A 14,301-nucleotide genomic window follows, 5' to 3' on the forward strand; every position below is an offset into this window, starting at 1 on the left:
GTGGGCGGGATGTGACAGGGCTGTGTGGGGATTGGCGGACCGTGGGGGCGCTTGGGGATTGGCGGTGGCGCTGGGTTTGAATGGTTGGCCGGGGCGGTTAGTGCCGTGTTGCCTGTTTGTGTTCGTGAGGCCGGCTCGTGTGGTTCTTCTGGGCTGCGCGGGGACTGGGCAGCGCTGGGTCCCAGCAGCAACAAGCCGCCGATGGCTGCAGAGCTGCTGCGCAGGGGAGGCGCCATTGCCTGCGAACCGAGCCCGGGGCGGCGGAGGCGGCGCTGGGCTGGCAGGGACGAGGAGGAGGAGGACCCCGCCGTGCTGACTCTCACCCACTTCTCCCGGCCGCCCTTCCTCAGCTTCGGCAGCCTCCGGCCCGGCGCCTCCTGCACCCGGCTCCTGGCCGTAGACAACCCCAACCTGGAGGAGGTTGATGTGGCTGTTGACCGCTTCCCGGCTCCTTCCACGGGCTTCAGCCTGGAGCGCCGGCGCTTCCTTGTCCAGGTATGGCCGGGCTCGGGGAGCGCCTGAGCTGCTGCCCCGCACGGCTCCGCGTCCCCTACCACACCTCTGCGGGGCGCCCCTGGCAGCCCCGTGTCTGGAGGGGCTCGTGGGGGCGGTGCTGGAGGCAGGGCAGAGCCGCAGGCTCCGCTGCTGCCTTCCCTGGGCGAGGGGTCTCCGGGAGAGCGGGCTGCGGGCTACCCACCTTGTCCTGCCCCTGGTGGTTTCTCCAGGAATTGAAATTAGGGGCGGGTGTTCAGATTTGCAGGGTGTGTGTGTATGTCAGGGCTCATGAGGGGTGAGACTGTGAAGGTGGGCTGTATGGCACCATAGTAAAAACTAAAATATGTTTCATGACCATTTTATTAGATTTAACTCCTGTGTTAAAATCATCACACAAATTAAAGTTGGCTACTCAAGCTTTGTATGAAACAGTACGTCTGTATCCTTCTTGGGTTCTTGTTATAGTTTTGCAGGACTCTGTTAATGAACTTCTTGAATGCAATGCGTTCATTTTTGGTGGCTTCTCCTGTGTTTGGTACTTCCATTCTTTCAACTGATATTCTCCATAGTTCATTCACATGGTCAAGCAGAAGGCAACTTCTTTCAGAACACAAAATTCTATTCAGTGATGAAAAAGAAGGCTCAACTATAGCTGTTATGACTGGGAGTAGCAAAAGATGAATTCCTACTTTCATACCAGGAAAAAGAACACAAAGATTGGGTCGAGCCACTAGTGATGATAAAAAAGAAATTGAAGTCAAATCAATCATTCATTCATTCATTCATTGTATGATATTCCACTCTGTGTTCAAATTCTCTATTCTGTCCTGATCACATGGCAGCCCCATTGCTGGTAGTGCCTCACTTCACTCAACTGTTGGTGTTTTGTAGGCCAGGCATCTGTAAAACCTACGTAGAGATTGAGCAGAATCTAGAAGTCGCTGTGGTAGTTTTTTAAGAATCAGGTCTGTGTACTTTTTCAGTTGTCTTAACAAACACTTCTTGTTGTCGTCACTTAAGGATTCAATATAAATGCCTTCATTAGTCAACTTCTGGACTGAAGTCTTTGCTTCTTCCAGTACTTTTTCAGTGGATAGCTCTCTGAGCCAAATGTAGCTTCTATTGCTGGACAAAGATCTACTATTGTAGCAGATGCCTGGACTTGTTGCCTCAACAATAGACTTACGACAGGGAGAATGGCAATAGTCTTCTCTGAACGTAGTAGCAAAAGTAATCCACCAGCCTCACTACTTAGATCCATCTCATATTGGTAGATACTTTCCAAAGCCAGTAATAATGGCTAGAGTAATTTTAAGATAAGAGCCAAGGATTGCTCGTGAGAAAGCTAGCAGGTTTTCCCAGATTGGACTAATCTGAACTTCAATCCCAGATATATTCTATAGTTTCCAAGATATTCAATCTTTTTGGACTCTTGCTGAAAAAAGAATATAATGAAGACCTGAAATTTATAGCTTTTAATATGTCTTTTGAAGATTCTGCAGCTCGTGCTAGTGCTAGTTGGAGTAGATGGCCTCTGCAGTGTGTATAGGAGAGATTAGGGTTACACTTTTCTCTGAGCAAAGTTTGTACTCCACCATGTCTTCCAGAGAAGTTTGCAGTGTCATCAGATGCACAAACAGCCATCTGTTTGGGGTCCAATTGACAAGCATTTAACTCTTCTAAGATGTGGGTTGTCACAGATGCAGCTGATGTGTCTTCTATATACTGAACCAGGCTAAAAATGTCAGTCGGTACTGACCTGACCGACAGAAGATAAAAACATGATTAATATTATGCCCATTTGCATCGTGCTTCCATCACCATGAATGCAATTTTTGAATGTGTTGAGTTCTTTCACATTTCAACTATTGAAAAGTCTTTCACTGGTGCAAACCACAGCTTCTACCACAGTTGAGCTTTCTGCAGAAATAGTGAGCATTGCGCTTGTTCAGTAACCCAGTGTTCAACTTCAGGATGAACAAAGACCATGAACATGGAACATTCGGCCTCCAGTTTGTATGTTGGCATCTCTTGCTTAAATAGAAAGTAGTATCCACAGCCATTTTGTTCACATGAACTGGGTGTCTTCTACATTCTTCAACAGCCCATTACAGTACTTCAAAATTGGCTTTGAATGCTTGTAAGCTCTGCATTTGAGCACTCTAGGCCTGTTGCTTGCAGCCTTTTCCGTAGTTTGTCAGCATGGATTTACTGATCGGTTTTGATAAACAAAAGCTCCTCCACTTTTACCAATTATAGCCATGGAACTTTCCTCTTGGTTAGCTTTTTAGAAAGGTGCACCCAGTATGCCACTTCTGTAACTTCAAAAGAATGGGAACACTGTGACCGACAAACATTGGATCTGCCCTTTAGGTTTTAGAGATCACACCGTTCTGTTCGGTAGTAGCTGTGATTGTGCTTTGAGCTGTTGGATGTAGATGTATCACTTGACCTATCCACATCAACTCAGATGTTGATATAATTTTGGTCTTGATGTTTCTCACCTTTGTTAGTTTTTGAGGCCTTTAAGTGGAAAAATTGTTGTATTTTCTTAATTCTATTTAATTCACTTTGACTCTGTTATAACATATAAAATGAGATATCATAAAATAAATGTTTTGTCAGATTTAATGCAAGTTACACCAAAAACACAATAACAGTCACTAGATTTCTAACAAAAAACAAATAAAAAAAAAATTTTTTTCATTAAAAATAGTGTTTACATTAACATTGCACTTTCGAAAAAGTAAGCCATCATGGGATAAGAGGGAAGTCCTCTCATGGATCGGTAACTGGTTAAAAGATGGGAAACAAAGGGTAGAAATAAATTCAGATTTCAGAATGGAGAGAGATAAATAGTGGTATCCCTGAGGGGTCAGTACTGGGACCATTACTATTCAACATATTCATAAATGATGTGGAAAAATGGGTAAAGTCGGTAAACAGTGAGGTGGCAAAATTTGCAGCTGATACAAAACTGTGGAAGATAGTTAAGTCCCAGGCAGACTGCGAAGAGTTACAAAGGGATCTCAGAAATCTGGGTGACTGGGCAACAAAATGGCAGATGAAATTCAGTGTTGATAAATGCAAAGTGATGCACATTGGAAAACAATCAACTATATATACAAAATGATGGAGTCTGAATTAGCTGTTAACACTGAAGAACAAGATTTTTGAGTCATTGCGGATAGTTCTCTGAAAACAACCACTCAATGTGCAGCGGCAGTCAAAAAAGCAAACCCAATGCTGGGAATCATTAAGAAAAGGATAGATAAGAAGACAGAAAATATCGTATGTTCTCTGTATAAATCCATGGTATATGCACACCTTGAATACGGTATGCAGATCTGGTCACCCCATCCCAAAAAAGATAATTGGAATTGGAAAAGGTACAGAGATGGGCAACTTAAATGATTAAGGATATGAAACAGAAGGAGAGATTAAAATGACTGGGAATTTTCAGCTTAGAAAAGAGACGACTAAGGGGGGATATGATAGAGGTCTATAAAATCGTGACTGGTGTGAAGAAAGTGAATAAGGAAATGTTGTTGTTTAATCCTTCATATCACACAAGAACTAGCTTTCACCCAGTGAAATTAATAGGCAGCAGGTTTTAAAAAAAAAAAACAAACAAACAAAAACAAAAGGAAGTACTTCTTCACACAACTTGAAGTCAACCTGTGGAACTCTTTGCCAGGGGATGCTGTGAAGACCAAACTATAACAGGATTAAGAAAAGAACTAGATCAATTCCTGGAGAATAGGCCCATCAGTGGCTATTAGCCAGGATGGGGAAGGATGCAACACCATGATCTGAATGTTCCTAGCCTGTTTGCCAGAAGCTGTGAATGGGCAACAGGGGATGGATCACTTGATGACTACCTGTTCTGTCCATTCCCTCTGAAGCACCTGGCCTTGACCACTGTCGGAAGACAGGATACTGGGCTATATGGCCCATTGGTCTGACCCAGCATGACCATTCTTATGTAAAAATTCAAGTGATTTTGTAACCCATCCTCAGGCAAAATCTATCACTTGGGCAACACAACTCTGTTTGCTGGATACCTAGGTAGATTAGGTGTGAATATAAATAAAATCTGGTCCTGAAGCCTTTCCCCTCAGCTCATCACTAGCTGTCAGGGAGAGCTCATTTAGACTTTGCTTACAAATCATCATTTGAAATTATTAGGTTAGCCAACATCACCAAAATGAATGCACTGACATTGTCATAAAAAAGAAATAGCTGTATAAGGAAGCTAGTCTATGTTCATAGTTTTCAAATCTATTAAACTTTTTCAGATACACGTATTTTAACACACACTGTATATGCTTTTAAAGTGTGTGTTAATGTTTCAATTTCAATTCAAATTTCCAAACAGTCACTAAATTGGCATGTAACAAGTTCACAAAACTGGGGGGGGGAGGGGGTGTTGGAGAAATTCAGTGGGGAGGGTAGGGAAATCACTGCTGCCCCCTCCCTGGGGTGCCAAACTTGTGTGCTGTCAAAGCCACTGCCTCACCAGGGCCCCTGCCCCGTACACTAGTGTATGTGTGGGCACCTGTTGAACAGCCAAACCTCGCTCGGTGGATTCCCTGAACATCCCTTGGTTACGTGCCCTGTGCAGGCGTGATGGAGTTGGAGCTGCCTGTAGTAATTTATGAACCTTGACTGAGTTAATCTGCGATCAGCTTTGCCAGGGAAGGGGGAGGATAACCTCCCCTCCCCCAATATGCTCAGGAGCAATGCGTTCATTTCCATGCCCTGGCTCAGGCCCTGTCAGGGGGAGGAGTATCAAAAGCTTCAGAATGGTTTAAAGACATACTCGCTCTAGAAGAGGACAGATAGTTAAGGGGGAGAAACTGACCAATCAACTCTGCAGGGGGTAGGTGTCTCCAGGAAGCTTAACCTATGTCTGTTTCAGAACATTCAGGCTTTAGGTAAGATAGACATGTGTTGCCTTTTGTGTGTTTTGAAAAATTTATGCTTTCCTAGTCCTACTGTTAAGATAAAACATTCTAGAGTAGGTCTCCCATATACCAGGACAGCATCCTGTCTATGGGCATTTTGAGGTAGGTCTTTCTCAATCTCTTGTATGTGTTCTTTGCTGTTCCTACTCTTAAGATAAAACATCATACAATTTAATCATAAGGCTGTTTTGGTCACTGCTAGACACAAGCTCCCAGTGGGAAGAACCACAGATGGGGTTGTGACTTTGTCTGATATGACCTAGTAAGGAATCCTAGTTATTTGTCAAAAAAACATTTCCTGAATCTTTTATGTTATCTGTATTTTTACAGACATACTTTCTGACATTTAGTTTGAAATAAATGACCAAAAATAATTGAAACTGGTGTGGTTATTTTGACAAATATAATATGCAGAATTTTAAAATATTGTGTTTGGAATTTTTAATTTTTTGGTGCAGCATTCTCCCAGGAGTATCTTTGTAACAGCAGGTAGGAAATTTTGGCAAGCCCCTTCTCCTGACAGCAATATTTATCTATATTCAGTATAGGGAGCAGAATCTTCTGAGAAAGTGACAGCTGCCACAGTTTACTACCAGTAGTGCAAGTAAATGTGTTAAATGAGTTAATTGTGTATGGAACCTTTTTAGCATAAAAAGATGTATGGCCAGATTATTATTATTGTTGGTTTTTTTTTTTTTTGCTACAAGGACCAGCAAAGTATAATGAGATTTTCAGGCATTACATAATGCCAGTCTTTGGTTTTCCACACTGCTGTCTTGTTTCTCTCCATCATCATCTGCCTGTTTTGCTGCTATATTGATTCAAATATCAGAGCGAAAGTACAGAAATGGTAATGATAGAAACTGGCATTTTTCACCCTACTGGTGTTAGTGTCAGCAGAGCAGCAAAATGTACAGTTGGGTAGCTCACCTGGTGTTTGGCAAGGATCTTCCCTGAGTTCAAACTGTTCAATGAATTAATTTTAATCCCCTGCACCATCTCAAAGTTGAGCTACTGACACATGAGAAGGATACTATCTTCATTATTTTTCAATAACTTTGTTGGTCTATCTGCTCTAATCAACACAGAACTTAGAACTTGGGTATTTGAGCTAAATGAGAACAAAATTACTTAGAAAATCTAAATATGCTTATTTAAAATTTTGCTTGCATTCTGATCGTTATTTAGGATATTTAACAATATTACTCTTGCATGTCTGTAATTCACCTTCTTGCTTACAGTGCTCTCATATAGCCCTTTTCACAAGCATTAAAATATATGTATTACAAAATATGAATGAAGTACTGATCTTTTTAACAGCTAATAATGTTACACCTGCTAAAATTATTTCTTTGCGATGCTGGTTCTGGCGGGACCCGCCTGAGAGTGCCAATTCAGGACAAATTGCTTAAAGCAGGGCAGTTACAGCTCAAGGCTGGAGTTTATCCATCTCTAAAGTGACGCCAGCCAGCCAGCCAGAGAGGACTTTGGTTTTACCCCACTGGCTAACAATAAGTCACACAAGCAATTCCGTTAGATACTCCAGTTTCCCAGTATCACCACCAGTGCCACACATTATGGGGACAAGTGGTTATGAAAACCAATACCCCCAGTAAAAGAAGAAAGTTTCTCTTGATCCCAAAGGGCCAAGCCCCAGACCCAGGTCAATATACATATCAGATCTTACCCACAGATCACGCTGTTGCCAATCCTTTAGAATCTAAAAACTAAAGGTTTATTCATAAAAGGAAAAAGATATAGATGAGAGCAAGAATTGGTTTAATGGCATCAATTACATACAGTAATGGTAAAATTCTTGGTTCATGCTTGTAGCAGCGATAGAATAAACTTCAGATTCAAATCAAGTCTGGAGTACATCCGTAGCTGGGATGGGTCATCAGTCCTTTGTTTAGATCTTCAGGTTGTAGCAAAGTCCCTCCAGAGGTAAGAAGCAAGATTGAAGATGAGATGGAGATGAGGCATTAGCCTTTTATAGTCTTTTCCAGGTGTAAGAACACCTCTTTGTTCTTACTGTGGAAAATTACAGCAAAATGGAGTCTGGAGTCACATGGGCAAGTTCCTGCATACTTTGCTGAGTTACAAGGCATATCTACCTTCTCTCAATAGGTCAGTTGTGTAGCTGATGGTCCTTAATGGGCCATCAAGCAGGCTAGGCAGAGCGGACACCAACTTGTCTGGGGTGACACACTAGACGCATAGCATAAGTTTGAAATACAAACAGTATAGAACCAATATTCATAACTTCAACTACAAAAATGATACACACATATAGACAGCATAATCATAACCAGCAAACAATAACCTTGTCTTAGATACCTTATTTCACCCCCATTATACAAGTTTTGGTGCCACTACAGGATCTTGGTTGCAACAATGATCTATATGGTCCCAGTTCAAGTCAATAATGTGACAGCAGGTTTTCCTGTCTGGGGATTGGTATTGTTTTGAGCAGGGGGTTGGACTAGATGGCCTCCTGAGGTCCCTTCCAACCCTGATATTCTATGACTCTAGGAAAATCACATCCCTTTCTTCTTATATCCATTCTATCTCCTGACCTCAGTATTGTATATTTGTACTTTCTCACCTGTCCTCCATCATAACAACTAAATTCATCTAATAAGTCAACATCTTTAAAGTTGGGTGCATAAATTTAGAGACACCAATCCATATTTATGCACTCAGTGGCTGAAAATGTAAGCCATACTAAATAGCATTTATATAGCATTTTATTTAAAAGCATTCACAGACACTAACACTTTTGTTCACTGCTTCTTTTTTAAATGATCGATTCTCTTAAAAATATTTTCATGTCCTTACAATGTTTTTGTTTTACCGCTTCATTCTCTCATAGTCTGGAGAAAGAATCTTTATTTCTATAACATGGATGCCATTAGAAGAAGGAAAAGTCCGAGAACTGGTAACTTTTATTGTTAATGGTATTGTAAAACATCAGGCTGTGTTGCTGGGTGTTGCTGAGCAGCCTCTGAAGAAAAAGGTAAGAAATGTATTTTTAATTACACTAATTATTTTGGTCTTATTTGTTGCTTGTTTGTGAGTCAAAATTTTGCAATGTAGCAAATGTTTCTACTAGTGTAGACGTGGATGAATTATTGAATGGGTATCCTCAGTAGGAGCCCTCAATAACTTGGAATTTGCTCTCCTTTAACCTGAAATAGCCCAAGTCCGGTGAACGCTGCAAAGTTGTTCTTTCCCATTTGAAAGTGGTAGAACATCTTAAGGGTGAATTATTGGAGTAGAAAAGTGGCTTTAGCTTATTTTCCTGGTTGGTTTGATTATGGATTATATTGCATAGTATTGCTGTGCTTCAGCTATGTTGGTGTGTTGTTTTTGATGTGGGCATTTTAAAGTTTATGATAAGTGCATAGAGCATGTGGCTACGTATTACTTTTTTAGTGTGTATCTATTCAAAATAACTTATAAAAACTATGTTTTTAATTTTGGATTGTTATTTTTTTTATCTGTTAGCTATCAATTCATTATCTATGTGGATGAATATATAAGTGCATTATATTTAAAAAAAAGAAAAAAAAAGCTACTTTGGAAACTCCCTGCCCTTTTTTTTTTTTTTTTTTTCAGAAGAGTCTTTGGGATGCTATTAAAAAGAGAAATACTTCAGAAAGATCAGTTTCTACAAGAGCTAAGAAAAAACATTCCAATGTTAACAAAACTTTTCGTGTTTCCAAAAAAACAGATACAGTTAAAAGCCCACTCCAATCCTGTGAAAATTTGGATGTGATACGAGGTAGCATGTCCCCCCCAAAAAACTCGCTTATCACTTTAGAAAACAAGTTACCTATATCTCCTATCAGTCCTGTATTACAAGAACATCATGATACCATTTGCACACCTCTTTCAATGAGAAGATCTACTACATACTCAGTTCTTGGTACAGTGGTAAATGATGAATTATTGCAAGAAATACACACATGTAACATCAAGAAACTTCATTATCCTAATGAGGAAATAAAATCCTCAAGTATACACAGTTCTTCTGGATTAGTACAAGCACACAGATCAAATACACATTCTCCTGTTTGTGCTCCGGAATGGAAAGCAGCCTTGCATTCCTCTTTGAGTCAAAGGAGAATTTTGAGTCCAGATTCTTTTATAAATGACAGTTATCAACTTAATGTAGAAGTTGTAGCAGAGCAAGTTGCTCCCATATTGTCACCCGATCAGTTTGTAAAAGACAACTTAGCTATAGAATCAGTGTCTCAAGTCCACGTATCTGTTTCACCATCCTCTTTATCCTCCAGTATGGAGACTTGTATCACAAAGAAGTCATCTTCAAAACAGAAAGAAAATGAAGAAATGCAGTTCATAAGTGTATCTGTAGAACATAAGTTTCCAAATAACGTCCTTGATGAGACGCCCGTAGTGAAATCTCAGTTATTTCATTGTACCAAACCTGAACAAAATCATCTCAGTTTTCCTCTTTCTGATGAGGCTCTTCAGATTTGCAGTTGCTCCCAAAGAGAACAACCGAAAAAACGTCCTGTGCTTTCTGCTACTGTCATAAAAAATAAGTTGTCTCCTGCTGAAAGAAAACGAATGATGACAACTAAGCCAAAATCTAGAAAATCTCTTAATATGATAAGGGAAGGTGTAAGTATGGTTCCTAGACATTCAAAGTTAGAAATACTCCAGAACCTTCCAGTTATAGATCCCATCTCAGATGAAACCAAATGTCACAAAGATGAAATACATGCATCTTCCGTTGGATCTACTTTACATAGTCGTAAGAGGAAAAATGAAGTACGCTTGGAAGATATTAAGGCTACAGTTACAGAATATGTGGAAGAAACAGAAACCAAAAGAATCTTTACATCTTGTGTTGACAGTAAAATAAAAACTACTGTAAGACCACCGGTTTCTAAGCACATAAGCAGAGAGAAACTAAACCACAGAAAGAAAGCTGGTGAGCATTTTTCATTTGTATTCTCTAGTGAAAGAAAATAACGTTAAGTGTCTGTCTATTTTTCTAAAATGTTATAAGGGGCCCCCTAGAACTCAGCATTTCCGTACCTCTTTCTGCAGCAAGTATGATGATACTGTAGCAACTTCTCAAGTTGTCTGGTAGCAATAAAGCTTGGCTATAGAATACACTGTCTGCATTCATTTAGCAGACGTCACTTAACTGGTATCTGCTAAATAGTCTTGTAGTGTGCTAGAAGACTTGTCATATTTAGCAACATTGCTGGGGAAGTACTAGATTTGTTTCCTGTGGCTTTGTGGAGCAAAGCCTTGGTTCTGACCAGTTTATTTCAACAGGCAAGACATTTGGATAGAGGTGGTAGATGAAGGGGTGTCATGGTACAATTCCCTACTCTGAACCTTAGCGTCCAAAAGATGGGGTCCCAGCATGAATTCCTCTAAGCTTAATTACCAGCTTAGAACCTGTAGCGCCGCTAGCCAACAGGAATTCCATGCCTGGTACACTCTGGTCCCCCCCCAAAACCTTGCCCGGGACACCCAAGACCCAGACCCTCTGGTCTTAACACAAGGAAAGTAAACCCTTTCCCCACCGTTGCCTCTCCCAGGCTTCCCTCCCTGGGTTACCCTGGAAGATCACTGTGATCCAAACTCCTTGAATCTTTAAACAGAGAGGACAATTCACCTTCCTCCCTCCTTCTCTTTCCCCCTCCCAGACTCTTCCTGAGAGAGAGAGTAATCTTGACACAGAGAGAAATTAGTCTGTCTCTCTCCCCCTTCCCTCCTTTCTCCCCACCAATTCTCTGGTTTTTTTTTTTATTCCGGTGAGACCGCAGAGGACTTGGTCTGGATTCACCAATCAGGTTCTTAAACAAGAAAAGCTTTTAATTAAAGAGAGAAAAACAGTAAGAATTATCTTTGTAAATTTAAGATGGCTTAGGTACAGGGTTTTTTAGCTATAGACACTGGAAATACCCTCCCAGCCTAAGTATACAAGTACAAATTAAAATCCATTCAGCCAAATGCACAATTGAGCCCCTTCCAGCCAAATACACATTTGCAAATAAAAAAAACAAACATAAGCCTAACTCGCCTTATTTACCTAGTACTCACTGTTCTGAACTTAAGAGCCTGTATTGGAGAGATTGGAGAGAAACCTGGTTGCACGTCTGGTCACTCTCAGAACCCAAAAAGAACAACCACCAAATTCTAACAGCACACACAGAAACTTCCCTCTCTCCAGATTTGAAAGTATCCTGTCCCCTGATTGGTCATCTGGTCAGGTGACAGCCAGGCTCACTGAACTTGTTAACCCTTTACAGTCAAAAGAGTTATAAAGTACTTCTGTTCTATTAACTCCTACTATCTGTTTATGACAAGGGGATTTTAAGATGGGGAGAGGAAGTGCAAGATGAGCTTTGGTGGGGCTGTGGAAACTCTAGCATGGAATGTGACTGTCAAAAATGCAAATACTTAGTATTAATGCATTTCAAAAAGTTTGCTTAAATGTCTCAGCTGATATTCTCTGAAAGACTATTCACAATGGCTCACAGGTGTGAATGCATTTCTGGCGCCATAAATTTCTACATGTTCTCTGCTCACTGGGTTTCTTGCAATTGGCTCATTTAGCAGTCTCACATTAGTATAACTCTCTTTGGTGTGCTAACACTTTTTATAATTTTCTTAAAATATACATCTGCTCTGACAAGTGACCCTCATGATGCCATTTCTTAAAAAAGGAGTCCAAGTTTTATCCGTTGTGCAAACTCACCATGGGAGCTGAAAGTTAGGACGGGGTTTTCCTGCCCTTGTATAACTGCCTGTAAAGGTTCTTGCAGGTGAAAATCTGCTCTATTATATCTCTGCAATCTGTCTTCAAAATATGTTCACCATGGTCTTCATAGGGTTATACAGATATAACAGCACAGAAGAAGCGTGACGAGAGAACAGTTTGCCCCAGCCTAAATAAAGCTACATTTCACTAGTGAAATATATCTTTGAAACACACCTACCCAATTTAACTTATCTGAGACCAAGCCTTGTTCTTCTTGAGCAATGTGTTCACATGAATGCTGAATGTGCTTGGCTCTGGAACAGCACAGGAGTTCAGAATGAATTCATATCCTGCCTCCTTCAGTGATGAACACAAGGTAAAATCCCATTTTATAATGGGTAACTGATTCAGAGGCTAAACAACTTGCCCAAGATCACATAGATAGTCTGTGTCACAATAGGGAGTTGAACCCAGGAGGTCCCATGGCCTGGGCTAGGTCCCTACCCACTAAACCATCCAGATAGATGCCAGTGGCTTAGAATTTTGAACTTTGGAAATTAATACCTTGTGCTGGTAATAGACTTTTAAAGTGGTAGTCCATTAGGATGTGTATCTTCTGAGAACAATTACAGGTAATACTTTTTTCTCAGTGTGATGAGGAAGCATGGAATACATTAGTGTTTTTTAACAGACAACTTATGCTTCAATTTTTTCTTTCACTCTTTACAGTTGCAAAGCAAAGCAATTTATCTGCATTCTTCTAGCATTCATTAGCCAGAAAACTTATGTATAATATGCTTACATAGCATTTAGAGAATTAATGTTTCTCCATCACAGAAGACATTGAAATATTGTTTTTTTCTTTTCCTGAAACACACTGAAGGATGCTAATTTAAAGATAAAAATAAAACCTCTAATCAACCTATACCAGCTAGAGTTAAGGAATTTTCTATAGCGATGATCTTTCAGAGCATGTTATACCCCTATCCATAATTTACAGGGTTGGTAAAGAATGGAGTCAAGGCTATAATCCTTAACTACACCTTGCTTGCTTGTTGGTGGTAGTCTCAACTATTTATCACTGAAGGGTTTTTTGTTTTTTTTTCCCCACCTGACATCTGATATTTTGTTAACATTTATAGGTTCTTTGTCTAGAACTATCAACAAAACTACTAAACCAATTGATGGTGTGGCACAGTCTCAGCTGACCTTCGTAAAACCATTAAAAACAGGTAAACAGGTTTACCATATCTATGAAGTCAGAATTTTTCTTGAATTGAATGTCATAAATGAACTGGACAAACCTTTTGGCTAATAGTTTTTGTGAAAAGTGTAGTTCTTGTTGATCCAAAACTGCTTGCGAATTCATGTAGACTTTGCCAGATAGTTATGACTGAACCAAAAAATCAAAATGTTTTGATAAGCTGAAAATGAAAGTTTGTTTCGATAATATTGAAACAGGTTTTTGGGGGGTTGGGGGTGGAGCCACAAAATGGTGGGGAGGAGGTGGTAGTGTGATGATGCTTTCCTTATAACGTTTAGCTCAGTGGTTAGAACACTATTCTGGGATGTGGGAGTCTCAGGCTCAAGTCCACATGCTAGAGGAGGTCTCCTGTATACCAGGTCAGTGTCCTGGCTATGGGGAATTTTTAGGTGGGTCTTTCTCAGTCTTTTGTATTGAGACAGTTTCATGTTGTATAAAATATTAATTGGAGCAGGGACTGGAATTTGACTCTCCCACATCCCGTTGGAGTGTTCTAACATCCAGGCTGCAGAGTCATTCTCACTTTCTGGCCCAATTAATATTTAATTAGTAATGCAAAGTGGAACAGTTTCAGCAGGAGAGATTGAGAATAATCCTTAACCCAGAATACTCCCTAACTCAGTAGTTGGGGCACATACCTGGGATATGGGAGACCTGGGTTCAAGTCTTTGCTCCACAGTGGAGATAAAGGGGATGGGGCTGTGTGAATGGTTCCTAAGGCTTTGTCTACACTACATAGCTTTTAGTGACACAGCTGTGTCGCTGACAGTTGGTCAGTGTTAGCCTCTGTTTTACTTCCACCCGCGACGAGCAGTGTTCACGTTGTT

General features: G+C 40.5%; 1 protein-coding gene across 2 annotated transcripts in view; it reads left to right on the forward strand.

Moving 5' to 3' along the window:
* The first annotated feature begins 201 nt into the window (after positions 1-201).
* ASPM (assembly factor for spindle microtubules) overlaps positions 202-14,301 on the forward strand; it is a 64,263-nt gene continuing 50,163 nt past the window's right edge. Inside the window, exons 1-4 of one of the 2 annotated variants that reach the window (XM_032770896.2) lie at positions 202-495; positions 8,335-8,478; positions 9,081-10,422; positions 13,353-13,442. In XM_032770896.2, coding sequence (XP_032626787.2) covers positions 202-495; positions 8,335-8,478; positions 9,081-10,422; positions 13,353-13,442 — 1,870 coding nt within the window. Of the gene's footprint in view, positions 496-8,334; positions 8,479-9,080; positions 10,423-13,352; positions 13,443-14,301 lie in introns of those variants that run through there. The other variant, XM_075067851.1, reaches the window with a different exon arrangement.

Source organism: Chelonoidis abingdonii, chromosome 7, assembly GCF_003597395.2.
Source record: "Chelonoidis abingdonii isolate Lonesome George chromosome 7, CheloAbing_2.0, whole genome shotgun sequence".
Taxonomy (NCBI): domain Eukaryota; kingdom Metazoa; phylum Chordata; order Testudines; family Testudinidae; genus Chelonoidis; species Chelonoidis abingdonii.